The sequence below is a fragment of the Mustelus asterias genome, chromosome 19, assembly GCF_964213995.1.
Source record: "Mustelus asterias chromosome 19, sMusAst1.hap1.1, whole genome shotgun sequence".
Lineage (NCBI taxonomy): Eukaryota > Metazoa > Chordata > Chondrichthyes > Carcharhiniformes > Triakidae > Mustelus > Mustelus asterias.
This window is the reverse complement of record NC_135819.1, coordinates 9,156,856-9,176,568: the sequence shown is the minus strand read 5'-3', so window position 1 is coordinate 9,176,568 and position 19,713 is coordinate 9,156,856. Positions and strand designations below refer to the sequence as shown.

The following is a 19,713-nucleotide window of genomic DNA, read 5'->3' as shown; positions in this document are numbered from 1 at the left end:
CTCAAAACCCATTCACTTACACAGTTAAAATTAGGCCCTAAGGAACTGGTGAATAACAAAACAGCAGAATAACCTCCATCATTCACAAATCACATATTTAATACAAGTCATACGTGCTGCAAGCTTGTGCTTAGCTGTGGCCATGAGGCAATATAAAGAATGGCTTTGGCAATAGAAATGGCAAAGTCTTTTAGCTACATTAAATGGAAAAGCCTACTCATCTTCAAAAAAAGTTGTGAAAGAATTTCAAAGCAGTGCCAATAAGATGGTAATGCACTTCAGAGTTGGTTGCAGTTTGTAATGACAGAGATGTCAGCATTGTAAGCACCATCTATAAGTCAGGTCATTTCATTTGAATACTGAGTACTTGGGGAAGAGGAAATCCAGATTTAGAAGAACATCCCAGTTTGATATTTGGTCTTTACTAAGGTTTCTTTCAAAGTGGTGAAAGGGGGGTCCCAAAAATTGAATTTAGTGTTTGCGAACTTGGGAAGGCAAAAATTAAAGAGTTCCTACTCCCAATCATTGTCTACTGGATCAGTGCTGGAAGGTCTGTATTCACGGGTGTCTAAGGAAGGCAGGAGGAGACTCAGTTGGATTAGTGACTCCTGCAGAAACGTGGTCACATTGGATGATTATTTTGATGCTCTTGTTACCGTGCTCAACACAATTCTAAGCACAACTGTGGATATGTTTACTATGCTGATACCAGAGGGGAAGAAGAGAAATTTGATATAAAGTCATCAATTAATCACTTCTTATGTAAATGGGTTGTCCTTTACCTGTTATTTAATGAAGGCAGAATCACCACTTATTTTTAGAAAAGAGCACAGAAATGTACAAATCCGTTCATTCACTATTATCATAAACAGGGTTGATTTTTGAGCATATTTTGGAAGTCGGGTAGAAATAAGTAATTATTACATCACTTTTTCAAAAAAGACAGTAATTATCAATAATTCTTCAGTGAAATATCTTTGTCTTCACGATGTTTTCAACATTTCAGTTTGAAATATGCCACTGCAGCATCATCATCGTTATCAGCACTTAATTTGAAGCTCGAAGGCCAACAATCATGATGACAGTCTTCAATGAGTCAATTATGTTCAAGATCTTAAAGATTCACTCTCAAGCACCCAGAGGAAATCGTCTGGCACAGATTACCAAAAGCATTCCTACAGCGTTAGCAAATGAGATACTATCCCTTTCCAGGAATGCTTGAGTAGTGGTGGAGAACTTAAAAAAAAAGAAAATGGAAAACATGCAGATAAAAAAGCCAACAATCCTTTGTGTAAAATTAATGATCTCACTTTAACTCTTTCAGTGCTGCATCACCCAAATATAGAATTTTCTTTTAAAAGGAGCAATTTTTTTCCCTTGTTAGAAATTAACGTATGACATCTGACCTTATCTTTCCTTCAATCGAGCTTAATGATTTGGGCTTTATTGAACTGCAGTAAAATGCTGGGTCCCTGGGTTCTATATTCATATTTGCCAAAAATAAACAACATTTTAATCTAGATTCAGGCAGAGAATCTTCATCCTTACTCCCTGTAAATTGGTCGCACCCAACAGGCAGGAGCCAATGGGCAGGATCTGACTGACATGTACAATGTGTGAGCTGCACAGCATTTTAAATAACCTTCAAGGGCACGATCATCACATGAGACTTGGAAGGAAAATCATGTCTTTGAAAGCTATGTATTAGATGCCTCTCCACAAAACTGGCTGCTGATTAACACAGTGATTTCTAGTTTGCGACACAGAAGTTTCGAGTGTTAATTCCCCTTTAAACATTTTATTTGTTACTAGTTTTCTCCACTGTAAATCAACTGAAAGAACAATTCATTTGGGCGTGTTTATAATTGAATAATTACTATTGTGATGCTTTAAACGAGAACTCATCGAATACATTGGCACTGGTTGCATTGAAAGAGTTAAAATAATGGCAAATGATACAGGATGCAGCTGAGTACATCTCACTGAGCTCACTTGGTTTTCTGCAGGTAGCCGTGGCATGGAGGCTGCTCGACTTTGGCCTTCCATCGGGAGGTAATGGTCGCTGTCCGAGTAGCCGTCCCTCCCCATTTCTTGCATCTCCACAGCCTGCAATACAAAGCCAAATTTGGGGGGGTATTAAAGGGGAGGAAACATCAGCCTCAGCTGGAACTGAGTGAGCTGGAAGGCTCCTCATACTATTTGCTATTCCTGAGTGTAAATTTGTAAGGTGTATACCCTGCTACATGCTTGATGTGTCGACATAAACAAACATCAAAGGAACATAAGGGGTATTATTACAACTTAGAAGGTGTACACACTAGAGAATTAACCTATCAACTATGATTTGTATTTTCATTCTGGAGCGTAGGCATCACTAATAGTGCTATTTTTATTGCCCATTCAGACGAAAAGTATGGTCAGCAAGGTGGATTTTATGAGGGCTTTAAAGGCGGAATGAGTGATAGAGAGGTTGAAGGAGGGAATTCCAGAGCCTGATGAAATGTATCCTAGGATTCTTTGGGAGGCAAGGGATGAGATTGCAGAGCCTTTGGCTTTGATCTTTGGGTCCTCACTGTCCACGGGGATGGTGCCTGGTAATAATTACAAGTTAGTCTAACTGGTGGGGTGGGAGGTACATATATCACTGAAAATTACAAGAACAAGTCTTGAGTGGTGAGATTAAATGTTTTGAAATCACTCCAGGATAACACTTATTCTGTAACACAGACTAATTTTGTTATTTTGGGATGCATTTGATCAAGCTCTGAGTCTATTTTTGCACTGAGCAGCTTCACGGATGTCTATTGAAAAACAATTTGTAGTTATCAGGGGATTCCTTGGCCAATATATGTCAAATTGCTGTGTCGTATAATCATAGAAGAATCATAGAAACCCTACAGCACAGAAAGAGGCCATTCGGCCCATCGAGTCTGCACCGACCACAATCCCACCAAGGCCCTACCCCCATATCCCTACACATTTACCCACTAATCCCTCTAACCTACGCATCCCAGGACACTAAGGGCAATTTTAGCTGAAGCAGCAGTGCTAACCACTGTGCTACCGTGCCGCCCCTTAATGTGGCTTATTCTATAGGATATGGTAAAATATCACAGATGGGAAGGTGTACAAGTTTACACAGAACAAGTTCCATCATAAATTCTGAATTTAAAATGGAAAAGTTGATTCAAAGTGTGGACAAACATAATTATGCAGTCAAGCTTCCTTGAAGTTTTATACAGAAAGTGCAAAGTGTAGTCCTCAGTTAAAGTGGGAATAGGAGGCAAGGGATAACTGAACTAAAGGTATAGATGAAATACAGTTCCCATATTCAAAGTCATTATGTCAATATTTTGACATTTCCATTATAATTGTTGTGTGCACACTTATAATAGTAAATGCCCTGGAAAATATGTCAGGTTAGAATTACATTCTAGCATGAGAGAAAGAACTTCATAATTTCCACTGGGGCGAATAGATGGGATGGGGAATGTAATATAGTCCAAAATGTTTCATTATAATGTGACATAGGAATTTATTTTTACGCAGCATTCACTTACTATAAGAATCACATTAGCTTCTTGCAGTACTGTGCTGTCACACCGGCTACACTATGCTTTGTTTATTATACCCAGCATAAAAGACAGTATCCTCTGGCTCATCCTGAGCAAGACCATGGGTGATCTGCGAGTGGTATATTAACACAGAATATGTTGTGTTTAATAACAAGCTGCTGAAAAGGTCTCAAAGGTTGTGGCATAGAATCTTAAACCATATGGAATGTGATATTACTGTGTTCTTTTCGGCCTTTCAACCCTATTCCTTTCCCATTCCTCATCTATTCTTGCTCCTGTGCTCAGCATGCCCAGCTGATGATGGCAAATGAACAAGATAAACTTAAAAATTGTCAACTATATGAAGGTTATCCTCACCATCAGGACACCTGCAGAAAACAGTCATCCAGTTGCTGCTTGTTTGAATTGGCATTCACGTTTGTCTATATAACAGTCACTGCATTTCAAAGTAATTCATTTTAAGTGAATGCATTTTAAATTGATGCATTCCAAATATTTTAAACTTCTGCAGAGTTTTGGGTGTCATTCATGTTGGTGAAAAGTTTATTTTTGAACTGGAATGCCTAACTGAATAACTGCCAGCATTCTAACACTAAATGTTGATTGATAATAATTTGGCTCTCAAATCGATAAACTCCTCCTAATGAGGGTTATATAAAGGACACAGGGTGATATAAACACATACAAAGTACAACAGAATGAGTCCAACTACTGCGTGGCACCGGGAGGGATTCAGCAGCAGGTTAAACACTGGGCCACTCAGCTGGGAAACAATTTTATTTGTTGAAACTAAAGGAAAAGTGAAAAATAATAAAGAAAGAAATAAAACGTTGAGAAGGATATAGATACTTCTTGGGCACTCAAAAGGTTTTCAGCAGAGTTCCAGTACATTGGCATTCATGATTACCCATGTTTTTCAAGTCAATCAAGCTGTCAGGGCACCGTAGGATGGTTTGGAAGGACAGATGTCTCCCAGTAGGAAGGACGAGAGGTCAGAGGATGAAGTTCAACCTGTAGCTCAGATACAGCTCCACATAGCCACCTGCAGTGCAGCTTTGGCAAAGACCTAGGCGGGTTTTTGGAGCAGCCTATTCAAACTTAAAGGAAAATATTCTCAAAATAAGATGAAAATTCTTACAAGTATTTTTAAGGAGTCAGGAATATTAGCAACAGTTCAAATATCTACATCTGATAATGTTCAATAGAACAAAATGTCTTAAATTATTTTCAGGTGCGTACTTTAAAGTCTATTGTATTGAGAATGCTAAGTCGTTTTGATGGAAGATTACTGCCTGTAGATTCAGACTGTCCAACCTAACACAAGGTTACAAATAGTCTGCGGGAAAGAGGGTAAAAGACAACAGAAGCCAGTGTTTTCTGACTCTGCCAGGAAAAGGCATTTAAATTATTGTTAATAAACCAGTATAGAACTGGCAAAATTCACTATTGGTGTGGCATGCAATTTTTTGCCAGGATTGAAACAAACAATCCCAAGATTGTAAAGTAAGCAACTTAATTGTTATGGCAGCAAGCAATAAAACTGTGAGATACGTTTTGCCAATTCATACCTGAGAGTTTGGGCGTATGTCTTCTATTTCCTCCGAGTGATCTCTTTCAGGACTCCAAGCTCCTGTCTTCTGAAACATTTTTTGAGCTCGGTCAGTGACCCAAGATTGACTCTCCTTCATAATCCCATCTTGCGCACTTTGGGAAAAGGAATTGCGTATTTATTAAGAACAGTAGTAAGGAAGCCAGAATTCAATATTAGACAAAACATGTGAGACATCATCTACACAATGATATATTAAAGGAGAACATAGCTCAGACCTTCAAGTAATCATAGTTTGTTCTTCCAGTAATGTAGAAACGTGGATGGGGGTAAGGTTCTCGTGCATTTGAAAATAGTGTGACATATATGATTGAAATTCAGCAGGGTGACTACCAGTGACAAATAGTGAGCAGAAAAAGGAGGAGGGAAAAATCATTATTTCATGGAAATTACCAATTATTTTGCATCTGCTACCCATTTCCTTCTAAAGCTGACAAGTTCCCAGGTCCTTATGGACTTCATCCTTGGGTCTTAAAAGTGGCGGCATGGTAGCACAGTGGTTAGCACTGCTGCTTCACAGCTCCAGGGTCCCGGGTTCGATTCCTGGCTCGGGTCACTGTCTGTGTGGAGTTTGCACATTCTCCTCGTGTCTGCGTGGGTTTCCTCCGGGTGCTCCGGTTTCCTCCCACAGTCCAAAGATGTGTGGGTTAGGTTAATTGGCCAGGTTAAAAATTGCCCCTTAGAGTCCTGGGATGCGTAGATTAGAGGGATTAGCGGGTAAATATGTGGGGGTAGGGCCTGGGTGGGATTGTGGTCGGTGCAGACTCGATGGGCCGAATGGCCTCCTTCTGCACTGTAGGGGTTCTATGATTTGATTTCTAAGTAGCTACCTAGCTTTGCTTTTAATTTTCCAAAATTCCCCAGACTCTGAAAAGGTCCCTTCAGGTTGGAAATAAGTGAAAGTAACTCCTCTATTCAAGAGAGACAGGAATCAGGAAACTTCAGGCAGGTTAGCTTAATATCTGTCACAGGGAAATTGCTGTAATCTATTATTAAGAATGTCATAGTGGGGCATTTCAAAAATCTCAATGCTATCAGGCAGAGTCAACATGGTATTGTGACAGGAAAATGGTGTTTGAGTAATTTATTGGGAGTTCTTTGAGGAAGTAACAAGCATGGTTCTGACATCCATCATTATGAAGTGCTTTGAAAGGTTAGCCATAGCGCGAATCAATTCTGGCCTCCCAGATTGCCTGGATCCACTAAAGTTCGTCTACCACCGCAAAAGGTCCACAGCAGACGCCATCCCCCTAGCCCAAAACTCAACCCTGGAACACCGAGATAAAAACGACACCTACGTCAGACTCGTATTTATTGGCTACAGCTCAGCCTTCAACACCATTATTCCTACGAAACTCATCTCCTGGGGCTGGGCTCCTCCCTTTGCAATTGGACCCTGAACTTCCTAACCCACAGACCGCAATCAGTAAGGATAGGCAGCAACCCTCCCTCCACAATCATCTTCAACACCGGTGCCCCATAAGGCTGTGTTCTCAGCCCCCTATTATACTCCTTATACACCTATGACTGTGTGGCCAAATTCCCCTCCAACTCGATTTTCAAGTTTGCTGATGTCACCACCGTAGTGGGTCGGATCTCAAACAATGACGAGGCGGAGTACAGGAAAGGGATAGGGAATCTGTGGAACTGGTACGATGCAATAATCTCTCTGTCAACAAAATGAAGGAGATAATAGTCATAGACTTCAGGAAGCATAGTGGAGGACATGGCCCTGTCTACATCAACGGGGACGAAGTAGAAAGGGTCGAGAGCTTCAAGTTTTAAGGTGTCCAGATCACTCCACGGTGATGCTATATTTAAGAAAGCCCATCAATGCCTCTACTTTCTCAGGAGACAAAGGAAATTTGGCATGTCCGCCACGATTCTCACCGACGTTTACAGATATACCATAGAAAGCATTCTTTCTGGTTGTATCACAGCTTGGTATGGCACCTGCTCTGTCCAAGACCACAAGAAACTACAAAGGGTCGTGAACGAAGCCCAGTCCATCACTCAAACCAGCCTCCCATCCATTGACACCTCTACACTTACGGCTACCTCGGAAAAGCAGTCAGCATAATCAAGGACCCCACACTCCCTGGACATGCTCCTTCCACCTTCTTCCATTGGGGAAAAGGTACAAACATCTGAGGACACATAGCAACTGACTCAAGAACAGCTTCTTCCCTGCTGCCATCAGACTTTTGAATGGACTTACCTCGCATTAAGTTGATCTTTCTCTACACACTAGCTATGACTGTAACATTACATTCTGCACTCTCTCCTTCCCTTCTCCCCTATGAACGGTATGCTTTGTCTGTATAGTGCGCAAGAAACAATACTTTTCACTGTATACTAATACATGTGACAATAATAAATCAAATCAAATCAGAATGGATAAAGGGAAATTTGTGGATGTGCTATACTTAGATTTCCAGAAGGCAAGGTGCTATATCAAAAGCTACTGCACAAAATAAGAGCTCATGGTGTAAAGGGTAACATATTAGCATGGATAGAGGGTTGGTTGGTTAATAGTAAACAGAGAAAATACATAAATGGGTCAGTTTCAGGTTGACAAGATGTGAAAAGTAGAGTGCCACAGCGATCAACACTGGGATCTCAACTATTTACAATTTTTATCAATGACTTGGATGAATGGTTCAGTAAAAGTGATTTTAAAGTTTAAAGTTTATTTATTAGTGTCACAAGTAGGCATACGTTAACATTGCAATGAAGTTATTGTGAAAATCCCCCAGTTATCACACTCTGCTGCCTGTTCGGCTGTACTGAGGGAGAATTTTAGCATGGCCACTTCACCTAACCAGCACGTCTTTCAAACTGTGGGAGGAAACCGGAGCACCCGGAGAAAACCCGGGGAGAACGTGCAAACTCCGCACAGAAAGTGACCCAAGCAGGAATCGAACCCAGGTCCCTGGCGCTGTGAGGCAGCAGCGCTAACCACTATGCCACCCTCATTCTTAAGATGTTTGGAGCATGACACCAGTAGGTATGCATGTTTTAAAACACTGTGCAACAGTTGGAATGTCTTCTGTAATGCCATAACCACAGTACAAGCATATAACTGGGTATGTATAGAAATGATAATTAAATGACTGTTCATCGATTATGTCATCAGCATCTTAATATTCGTTACTGTAAACAGCCTTTATATAACAGTAGTTTATTTAAATCAATCCTGTAAGAAAAATATAGCTTTAACTTTACACAGAGAAAAATGCTGTGAATTACAATCTTCTTCATCCAAAGTCATTCACTGTATTCTATTATTATGTATAATAAGCTGACCAATTGTTGGACTGAATATGCAAAATAACCTGGGGAAAAATAGAGTGGTGAGAATATGGAACTCGCTACCACATGTAGTGGGTGAGGAGAATAGCATCGATGAGTACAAGTGGAAACTAGACATACATGTGAGGGAGAAAGGAATAGAAGCCTGTGGACCTGGTGGAGTACAAAAACTAGCATAGACTGAATAACCGATTGATAGGTCTGAGTAACCTGTTTCTATGCTGTAAATATGAACTAACTGTTTAGGAGTATCCAATTAGAATTGGATTGTGTCCAGCATCAACAGATAAAATTGGATTCTCAAATTCAACTAGAAAATATTAATCACAGTAACAACTCGGACACTTGGGTATAAATACCAATTCTAACTAGATTTACAATAATTGATAGGGGAATAGTAGAGAGATTCGTTTCATCTAGTGGCTGTGGAGGTCTGGAATGTAGTGCCAAGGGCAGTAGAGGCAGAAACCCTCACCAAATGTTTTTTAAAAACCTGGATACGCACTTGAAGTGCTGCAGCCAACAAGGCTTTGGACCAAGCACTGGCAAGTGGGATTTAGCTGGATCGCTCTTCCTTAGCTGGCATAGACATGATGGGTTGAATGGCTTTTTTCTGTACCCCAAGTTTCAATAATTCTATGATTCTAACTAGAATATAAATTACAATACTCATTAGAAACTGAGCTGAAATCCCAACTAGGAGACTCAATTCCTATTGGAATACTCAATTCCTATTAGCAATTGAGTATTCCAATACTAACAAGGAAACATGGATAGAATTCCCAACCTTAACTATCAAACCTAGGTACAATTCACTAATTGACTAATTCTTAAATACATAAACTTCTCCTAAGAAGTCCCATTTCATTAGTCTCAATGGAGAAACCTATTGGGTAGGATAGGAGTGAAGGGTGAAGGTCCTTGGACATTCTGGTCAATGTTTTCCAGTGCTTCAGATAAATAGTAATATCAATCATGTCAATGAAAATGGAGTGGTGTTAGACCATTCCGTCCTCCTGACTCAAGAACAGCTTAGATCCAGTGGGGGTGAGATGGAGGAAACAAAATCATAAAGGAGTAAATGACAGATTACAAACTTGAAAAATAAAACAGCTACTTTTGTACATTATACTAATTAATATGATGTTTTGCATAATTATTCTGAAGGGTATTTGACAAGGGTTTGTGTTTTATTCACTGTCCCATTGACTGCTTTATTCCACATCATGTAATATGTTAGATCATTGAATTTAGCTGCTTTAAATGGTAATTCATCGACATTGCAACTTACAGGCCATTTCCAGAGATCTGCTGGGGGTCAGGTAAGGCATTCTGCCCTGGATCCATCTCCTGTGTTGGTGACGGTGGCTCCATGCGCTGAAACAGTAATGGCGTTCGATTCTGTGTGAGATATAACATGGCCTAGGGCTGGCATCAGACAGACTTATGGGAATGAAGTAACAAGATTCAGAATGTTATGATGCCAAGCGAAGATTCATTTACTTCCCAGGTCACTCCTGATTCTGGAAAAAGGGGGGTCATTTAACACCGCAAGCTCCGTGAGAACTAATCTGTTTTCCTGATACCACAACGGCAGTAAAAATAACCTTTGAGATTGCAGCTATAATTATTATACCACGGTGAGCGATCGGGAAACAGATTATATTCAATATTCTCAAAATGCATTAGAAAATGAGAGATTTTATTGAAAACTTTCATCCAAAAATTGTAGCAGGTGTCAGATGAAGTTGTAGGGGTGTTACAGATGGTCACAGAACACCCTGGGCCAGGGAAGGAAAAAAATCAGATAGGATTCTTACTAATCATTATCCAATGACTCCCTCTGCAAAATCTGTCTACGTGGATCTCGGTGGTGACCAGTTCAGACTCAACAGTGATACAGTTCAATAGCCTCGAGGCACTCAAGGGTCAAGTGGGCAAGGTTACCAGAGGATGCTCATGGAATCATGCTCAAAGTGCAACTTGCTGCCTTCAGGAAATTCAGAGAAAGAAAAAAATCTCTCATCGCAATGAACAATTTCTAAACTTTCTCAAAACATATTTCCAGTTCATGGAAATGAAACCATCACTAGGTGAGATCATATAAGCATCAACAAACTTTTTAGAAAGACGTTCTATGTTGAAGCATCAACCAGGAGCACATCAGTGGTTTGGGCCTGTTTTGCTTCTGGTCTGTAGGAGGGGAGAGCTGAAGAGTCCAAACACTTTTTCAGATTGGGGTGGGTTGAGGGCCGGGAGAAAATTCTGGGTCACTCCTGCGAATCTCTAATAAGCAACTTTCAGAAGCCTGGTAGCATACATCAAACAACATTGGATGCCACCTGACAGACAGAAAGCCAAGAAGTTGAAGGGGGAATATAGCCAAATATGAATTTCTATATCACCTTAAAAATATCAGCCACTACAACAAAAAATAACATCCCAAGGAATATAGTTATCATTTTCATTATGTTGAAAATAAAAGTAGCTGCACATTTGACTATCCCTCTGACTAGACAACAACTTCACAAGAGCATTATAAAAACATAATAGGCCTGATTCTCCGACTTCGTCAGATAGCCAGTGGGAATCCCAATGCCCCGGTGAATGGGGCATTGACCAAAGATTCGGATTCCCAATGGGTGTGAGGGCTCTCGGGATTCACCAGGCTCATTCCATCGGCCCCGAGAGGGTTCTCACCCACAGCAAGCAGCAACCTGGTTATTATGCAAACCCATTAATTTGAATATTATCAGCGGATTTGACAGGCCATTCACCAGCCTCATGCCATTCAACTGGCCCGCCAGTGGGAATGGCACCAGGCGGGCTTTACACGTGCTACCCACAAGTGGGGACATGGCGTGCTGGACTTCCTCTTTTATAAACCACAATCATTTTGAAGAAATCACAGGTTGTCAATCAGGCTTAGACTCGGTCAACATTGAGGTCAGGGTCAATGGGGTACTTGAGATTCATTCAAGCATGAAGGAACATGATCGTAAACACAACCATTAGCCATTGGATCGACCTCCTCGGGGTCCAAGGCACCAAGCCTCTGATTGCTGTAGGAAGGCTGTATGTCACATAGGTGGATATTAGTGTTTGGACAAGGCACGTGGTTATATTCCCAGAAATACATTTAATCACAGTCGGCAAGCCTGATCTCGGGGAGTTGGAGGAGATTACAGAGATAGGAAGGGTGAAGTTATGGAGGGATTTGGAAACATGGGTGAAAATTTCAAAACCAAAAGCTTGCTTGACTGGGAGACAGTGTAGGTCAGCAAGATAGATAGACAAGTCTTGGTGTGAATTCAGAGGATACTTGGTGAGCTCAAGTTTAGGATGAGTAGAATGTGGGAGATCAGCTAGCTGTACATTGGAATAATCAAGTCTAGAGGCAATAAATGCATGAACGAGGATTTCAGCAGCCAATGAGCTGAAGTGGGGTGGAGTTGGGTGATGTTATAGAGGTGGAAATAGGCAATCTTAGCGATGGCACGAATATACATTGGACATTATTTCAGGGTCAAATATTGTGAATCGACTGGTTTAGTCACAGACTATTGTCAGGGAGAGGAATGGAGTAGGTAACTATTAAATAAGAGTTTGGAGTTGGGGACTGAAAACAATGATTTAATTGGAGGAAATTTCTGCTCATCCAGTATTGGATGTTGGAGAAGCAGTCTGATAATTTAGCAATAAAAGGAGAGGTGGCTTTGAGGTAGAGCTCGGTGAGATCTTGAGCCCGCTTTTGCCATCCGCATGACAGACGGTGGACGCTCAATATCCAGTGGAAGCTGGAAGTCACGAATCTCGCCGGCGAGATTGCAACTTCCGATTTTCGCTGCCGGCAACATAATCATGTTCACATCCACCTGATTTAAATACATTTGAATGCTTTGCGCAGGTTGGCACTTTGATGTTGGCACCATGCAGTGGGCCCCACTGAGCCTCCGAGGGAAGTTGTGTGTGTGTGTGGGGGAGGGGGGTTCATTTAGAATTGCTTGTGGACCAGGAGCAAATGGAGGAGCATGGGATGCCGGTGATGGCTATTGGGTGGGTGGGTACCGGCTCAAACTTGGGTTGGGGGGGAAGGGGGGGGGGGGGTGGGGCTGGGAAAAAAGGGGCTGATGATTTGGGGGGAGGGGAGAGAAGTGCCAACTCCGATCAGTGGGTGGACCGGGAGTCCCTGAGACCTCCATAGTGGGCTGGAGGGAAGACTTATACATATTCTAATCAGGCACCCTTTCAAAATGATGCCCCAATCTCTGTGCAGCTGGGTTTTGCTGGCATGCTGAGGCACCGCACCCCTGCATGATGGCGTGAAACACACCCCCCTGATTTTTTTTTGACAGAGTATGGTAGAATCTAGAGAGAAAACCGACGTGTTTCTCTGGAGAGAAACATTTTTTGGTAAGATTCCCCCCCATCAGCTTTTGGACAATATCACCAAGGGACAGCATGTAAATGAGAAATAAGAAAGGGTAAAGTTTAGATCCTTGGGTGAAATCAGTGGTAATGGTGTGGGAGCAGGAAGAGAAGCTATTGCAAGTGATATTCTGGTTATGAGAAAATAGCTAAGAATGGAACCAGGTGAGAGCAGTTCCACCCAGCTGGACAACAGTGTTCGAGCAAGACTGTGTGGTCAACTGTATCAAGACTGTAGAAAGTCAAACAAGAGGAGGAGGGAGTTACCTATAATAATACAAAATGTCATTTGCAACTTTGATAAGAGCTATTTTGATTCTGTAGCAGTGGCGGAAACCTGATTGGAAGGATTCGAATGTGGAGTTCCAGAAAAGATAGGCATGGCCTTGGGAGGCAACAACATATTCAGGATTTTAAAAAAATGTTCAACAATGGTAAACAGAAGTTCCAGTCTGTTGCCATGGTTTTGTTGCCATAGTAGTTACACAACAGTCTTCCAATTCTCATGTGGAGGAAGTGGGATAACTATTTGGTCACAGTGTTTCCCAGTGATCAAAGATTATGGGGAGAAAGGAAGATCAGGCTATTGAGTGAAATGATCAACCATGATTGTGATGAATGGCAGAGCAGGCTCGAAGGGCCAAATGGCCTCCTCCTGCTCTTATCTTCCATATTCATGAGTGGGAAAGAGTCATTCCAAACATCCCAATCTCACACTCTTCCTGGTAGATTTGGCAGTGGTCAATTAGCAGGTCACCCATTCACTGGGTCAGGATTTTTGATAGTCAAAGTTAAAATGGGACAAAATCTGACACCCGCAAAGCCTTCATGTGGTCTTGGATTTTACTATTCATCTTTAGATTGAGAGGCTCCACACTTCAACTAAAACTAGACTTTCATAAGAGATTTCCTTCTAATGCATCTTGGCACAATTTCACATCCTGCTTTACGATTCAATGTTGAATGACCCTCCTGAGTAAATGAATGTTATTTGAACCAAAAGCATTTATTAAAGGAAACAAAAAAGAAATCATGCAGATAATTAGCATCCTTTCGATGATTTGAAGGGAAGATGCAGAAATGAAATCCGGGGTAAACTTTTCTCCAGCATTTTGGAACACGTTTAGATACAGGATCCCATTTTATTGACCTGCGCAGGTTGGGAAAAGCAGAGAAAATCTACAAACTTTTCCATTCTTGTCAATGAGGCAGAACGCGACTTGCCGTCAAAGGGGCCCTCTCCTCCAAAGTCCCCTCAGCAATCTGCAAATGGTACCTGGTGATGGCATCGACAGCCTGTACAAACACATCTCCAACAGAGGGACAACTTAGATCAATAATTCACATTGGCTTATTCTTTTCTTGAACAGTCCACTCCAAGAACAATACAGCTTCAGTTGAAGAAAATTGTTTGGCAAACTCAAGCAATTTCAACCCTATACAAACCATTTCTTTTCTCTTTCAGGCTAGAATTTGCAAGATTGGCTCAGAATGAACTAATCATAGTACAAGACCATTCCAGCCTTTCACCACTTTGGGACAGGAGACCTTTCAATAGGATTTGTTAATACGAGTAGTACTGACTTGAAGCAATATTTGTTAAACTGGTCCACCCTTGTGCCCACCTACTCATTTCTCTCAAAGGCACTGACTCATGCTTGGGGTCCCAGCAGGCCAATACTATATTATTACCCCTTTCTTCACTGAGAGCGCTCAGGAAGTGGACCAGCAGGCTAAATGTCCATGTAAGCATTTCAGCAATCCTCGATCTTGGTCTTATCGAGTTCTGACACAGACGCCGGAATTCTACCGCCCCAGTTGCCACTGGGATCAGAGCGGGTGAGGGGCGGACAGTGGAAATGTCCATTTACCTCCGGTGGGATTTTCCGTTCTCGGGTTGAGCGAGGTCGTAAAGTCCCGCCCAGGAACTTTCAGTAGCGTGCTCTAGGAATGGAATTGGGAGGATGGGGTCTGGCAGTGGGGTAACTGACCCTCTCATCTGTAACCTAGGAATGCTGGAGTTAACAGCAATCTATCAAATCTGCCATTTCAGCGTACTTAGCTAAGACCATATGTGGGTGCCTCTTGCTATGCATGGCTCAATAGCATGTCAGCATGTCAGCTAGTGCATTTAATTTCTGAGCCATTACATTACATTTTATGAAAACTATTTTATTTTCAAAACTCAAATATACTATATAACACAATGGAGAATAGTTAACCAAGTGGTACACCCCATCCTTATGGGGCATAAGTCACAATCCTCTTCCTTATTGTGGGAATTCTGATGGCTGCAAAATATTTTAAGGATTATCCTATTCACTCACCCAATTATTAGAAAAACCATTGCAATATGTGTTTTGCTCCTGCCTAGTGAGAATGTTTAGTACCAATTTTAATCTATTTACACTCAGTTTCTATAAAGATAAGAAACAGTGGGTTCTAAACCCTGACTTGGTTCACCTTCGACTTTGAAAAACTCAGGCAGAACCTGCCTGCAACCTAAACAATATCAAATGGTTCAAAACAGGTTCAGGAAGGAATGGCAAAGATCAATGTTTTGAAATTAGATTTATTAAAGCAATTGATTATAATCAGGCTTTTTTTAAAGGTTTTTTATGACTGAATTCTTTCTGGCATAGAATTTAACTAGTAAGGTACAATAATTGCACATCTTGCCATGGAACCAAGCCTTATAGCACAGGACGATCCCATTTTGTGACCCTGTTCTGCACTGTTAGTTGATATAAGCTGCCTGGGACACTAGTGGGATCACCACAATTGGCCTCAGAGAGCAATGCTGTCCATAAGTTAGAGGAAGCACAGTTTTATAAAGATGGTATCATATTATTCTGCTATTAAGATGGAGCTGTGTGTCCCTCTAAGGCTAAAAGATGCTATATGTAGACATCTTGAGAATTCATCTGGAGGCTAATTGCTCTTAGACAAGATCCTCAGGTCAATTAGAGGTCAACTGGCTTTCTTCTCATTCTGATACATGCAAAAGTTATTTTCTGTTGGTTGGTTGCCAAGTTTCTCTGTGCAGAAATAAAATGTGAACTTTTGCATTAAGTTGATTTAATGGGAAACTTACCTTCATCAACAAATTTACATAAAGACAGAAAATGCTGGAAAGGGACAGCCGACCTGCCAGCTACTTATGAGAAAAGACAGATTAGGCCTTTAGCCAGAACTGGGACCCAGTTTTTCTGCTTCTTTTCAACAGAACTGCATAAACTTGCGTCATTAAGCTTTTACATGTAACAACAGGGTGGCAAAAATGATGCTCACAGCTCAAAATTGTTCCTCCAATAGATAACCAGCTATTTGTGAAGTTCTTCTACAGTTTGCCTTGAGATCAAGTGAAACTCTATTAGTTACACTTTCCTTCTGTTTAAAGTAACAACAACATCCCAAGCCCACTAACATATGGTCAAATATATAGGGTGGGATTCTCTGGCCGCGCTCGTCCCAAAACCGGAGAATCCTGCCCGAGGTAAATGGACCTTTGCGTTGTCCACCCCCCGCCCACTATGATTCCCGTGGCAGGTGGGACGGGAGAATTCCTCCCACAATTTTATGTTGGGGTCACCAGACAAGTCTGTGGCTCCTGCGGTGTGCAACAACATTGCCATGGTATTGATTAACAAATACCTTAAACTCAACTTAATGCTTAATCTAACTGGAAATAAGTCCTGGCTTTTCCCCCATTCACAACTGTATAAAGACCTTCAAATTAACTCATTGAAGATTGGTATGTGCAGTTATGCCAGCCATTTGGTTTGGGGCTGGATAATTCAGAGGTTTGAAAAAATGGAAGAGTTTTCTTTTTAATTAAAAGTCCAAGTCCACTCCACATGCCAGAATGGAAGGTTTTAATTACAAAGATTGGCGTTAAAATTTTGATGGCAGCAAATGGAGTGGTTTCCCAAGCTGGAACCCTAAGCCCACTATCCCACTTGACAAAAGAGAAGTACTTTTACAAGTCTGCTGCCACCATTTTGGTTTAATGGTCAAAAAATTGTGGGTAACAAGTATTTGATTTTGTGATAAATGGTGCTATGAATAAGCAAATTAGACTTGTAAAATTCCCTCTTGACCTGGTCAAGTGGCAGGGTAAAAGTAAACTATTGCAGATTTGGTTGAATTTTTACCACCTCAATGCTAATACTTCAGGCTCCAGCTTGTTAGATTTGTGGCTTCCAATCAAAGTCAGGTGCTTTTTCCAGTATAATTACAAGTGGAATTACTCCATCCTTTGAGGAAAGTTCTCTTTATTTTGATATTCCCTTTATTTTGATATTCCCATTTGGCAGAGTACCTCTTCATCAGCATGTTTCCTTTTGCCTTGCTGCATTATCACCTTTCCCACGTAACGCTGTCATTATCACCTGGCAAACAAGATCTATCCAAGTTTACAAGAAAAGGAACTTACATATCTGCCAGAAATTAAAAAAACTAAGCTGTAGGATTGCTTACAAAATCAACACAATTATCAATAACGTAATATTTCCTTCATGAAAAGAAAACAATGGCCAGATTGGTAAATGTACTGCTTGATGCACATTCACAGGCCCAAGAGATCCTAATCCCAGGTCTGTGTTGAGTTTGAGGAGTTAGCTGGAGTAGTGGGCAGCACAGTGATTAGCACTGCTGCCTCACAGCACCAGGGACTCAGATTTGATTCCAGCCTTGGGTCACTGTCTATGTGGAGTTTGCACGTTCCCCCTGTGTTTGTGTGAGTTTCCTCCGGGTGCTCCAGTTTCCTCCCACACTCCAAAGATGTGCAGGTTAGGTAGATTGTCCATGCTAAATGGTGTCCAAAATGTGTAGGTTAGGTGAATGAGTCATGGTAAATGCGTGGGGTTATGGGGATAGGGCAGGGTGTGATGGTAAGATGCTCTTTTAGAGAGTTGGTACAGATTTGATGGGCTGGATGGCCTTTTTCTGCACTGTAGGAACTCTAGTGATAGACACTGTAATGCACTAAGGAGAGAGAAAATAGAGAAAAAAAAGCAGCCAGAGCTTACTCTGTGGCTCACTAGAAATTGACTGCTGTTTGAAACTGTGGACAGGATCAACAGCAGTAAACATGGATCTTTAAGAAATTAAGATGCGCACCCTCCTTCTGGGTCTAATGGTTTTATAGGAACACGTCAGCAGCTACCACAGTAGACTTTTGGATTTGAGATTAAGCGCTGGATTTTCACTCAGCCAAGATGACTTGGGAACCATTTAAAAATGGTGGGTGGTACCGATTCCAGAATTCCTGACTCCAGTCCCATGGTTTTTGAAAATACCTTTTAAGGTTCCAGGCTGGTTCGGATTGTGAGACTGGCTTGCCAACCCGTCTGGCTCCATTGCTGGGAAAGGCTTGTCCTAGTCCTCTGCAATGCTCATGGAGTCAGGCCAGCTTTTCAAAGAGTCATGGCAGCACGGTAGCAGAATGGTTAGCACTGCTGCTTCACAGCTCCAGGGACCTGGGCTCGATTCCCGGCTTGGGTCACTGTCTGTGTGGAGTTTGCACATTCTCCTCGTATCTGCGTGGGTTTCCTCCGGGTGCTCCGGTTTCCTCCCACAGTCCAAAGATGTGCGGGTTAGGTTGATTGGCCAAGCTAAAATTGCCCTTAGTGTCCTGGGATGCGTAGGTTAGAGGGATTAGTGGGCAAATATGTAGGGATATGGGGGTAGGGCCTGGGTGGGATTGTGGTCGGTGCAGACTCAATGGGCCAAATGGTCTCTTTCTGTGCTGTAGGGATTCTAAGATTCTAAGGTTCATGGCACCTCAAGAGCTGTCACAAACTAAAGTCTGCATGAAGGGATCTTCTGAAAGGCAAGTTCAAAAGGTTTGTCTTTATGTCAAGGTATGCTCCCAAACAAGCTGTATAGCCTCTCATGCTCTGCAAAATATCCCCTATGCCCCCTCCTGCCCCCATGCCAAGGTGTGCCTCCTAAACAACCTCTATGGCCTCTCATGACCCCATACCAAGCAATGGCACCTCCATGCCCATTCAGTATACACACTGTATAGAACCAAGAAACCTGATAGTGACAGTAAGATGTGTTAGAAAAACCTTCAAAAAAACCTTTTGATGGATTTTCTGGCCCTTCACACCGGCATGATCTTCTGGTTGTGCCGAAGTTGACCCCTGCTGCCGGGGGAATGGATGAGCCATGCAAATTGCCATTTCTCATAGAAAAAAAAATTCCAACAGGGTTAGACAGGGTAGATTCAGAACGAATGTTCCCAATGGTGGGGGAGTCCAGAACTAGGGGTATAGCCTTTTAGAACTGAGGTAAGGAGAAATTTCTTCATCCAGAGGATGGTGAATGTGAGGAATTCACTCCCACAGAAAGTAGCTGAGGCCAAAATGTTGTGTGATTTCAAGAAGAAATTGGAAAATCTCTAGAGGCTAAAGGATCGGGGTGGGGGGCGATCAGGATATTGAATTTGATGATCAGCCATGATCAAAATGAATGGCAGAGCAGGCTCGAAGGGCCAAATGGTCTACTCCTCCTTCTACTTTCTATGTTTCTATGACTTTGGCAGGACCAGAAGGTCCCACTGGTGGCCAATGCAGAGCCATCTCCACAATGGGAAAACGCGCCGCAGACTGCTGGAACATTCCGGTCGTTAATTAAAAGCTTTCCACTTTCTTCAAGGCTAATGGATTTCTGTGCTCCAAGCCAAGCCTCATTATGTATTCTTGGCTGACAGCCCAGACATCCATCAGAATATTAAAACACCTGAGTCCCAGGGAAAACAACAAAAGTTTTTTTTCATACATA

The 19,713-nt window shown here is 41.8% G+C and overlaps 1 protein-coding gene across 1 annotated transcript in view; it reads right to left on the bottom strand.

The window, feature by feature from the left end:
• Positions 1-19,713, bottom strand: part of cacna1ab (calcium channel, voltage-dependent, P/Q type, alpha 1A subunit, b) — a 572,403-nt gene that overhangs the window by 45,069 nt on the left and 507,621 nt on the right. The window contains exons 42-44 of the mRNA XM_078234782.1: positions 9,788-9,897; positions 5,144-5,279; positions 1,993-2,106 (exon numbers count right to left, since the gene is read on the bottom strand). Of these exons, the coding sequence (XP_078090908.1) occupies positions 1,993-2,106; positions 5,144-5,279; positions 9,788-9,897 (360 nt within the window). The remainder of the gene's footprint in view (positions 1-1,992; positions 2,107-5,143; positions 5,280-9,787; positions 9,898-19,713) is intronic.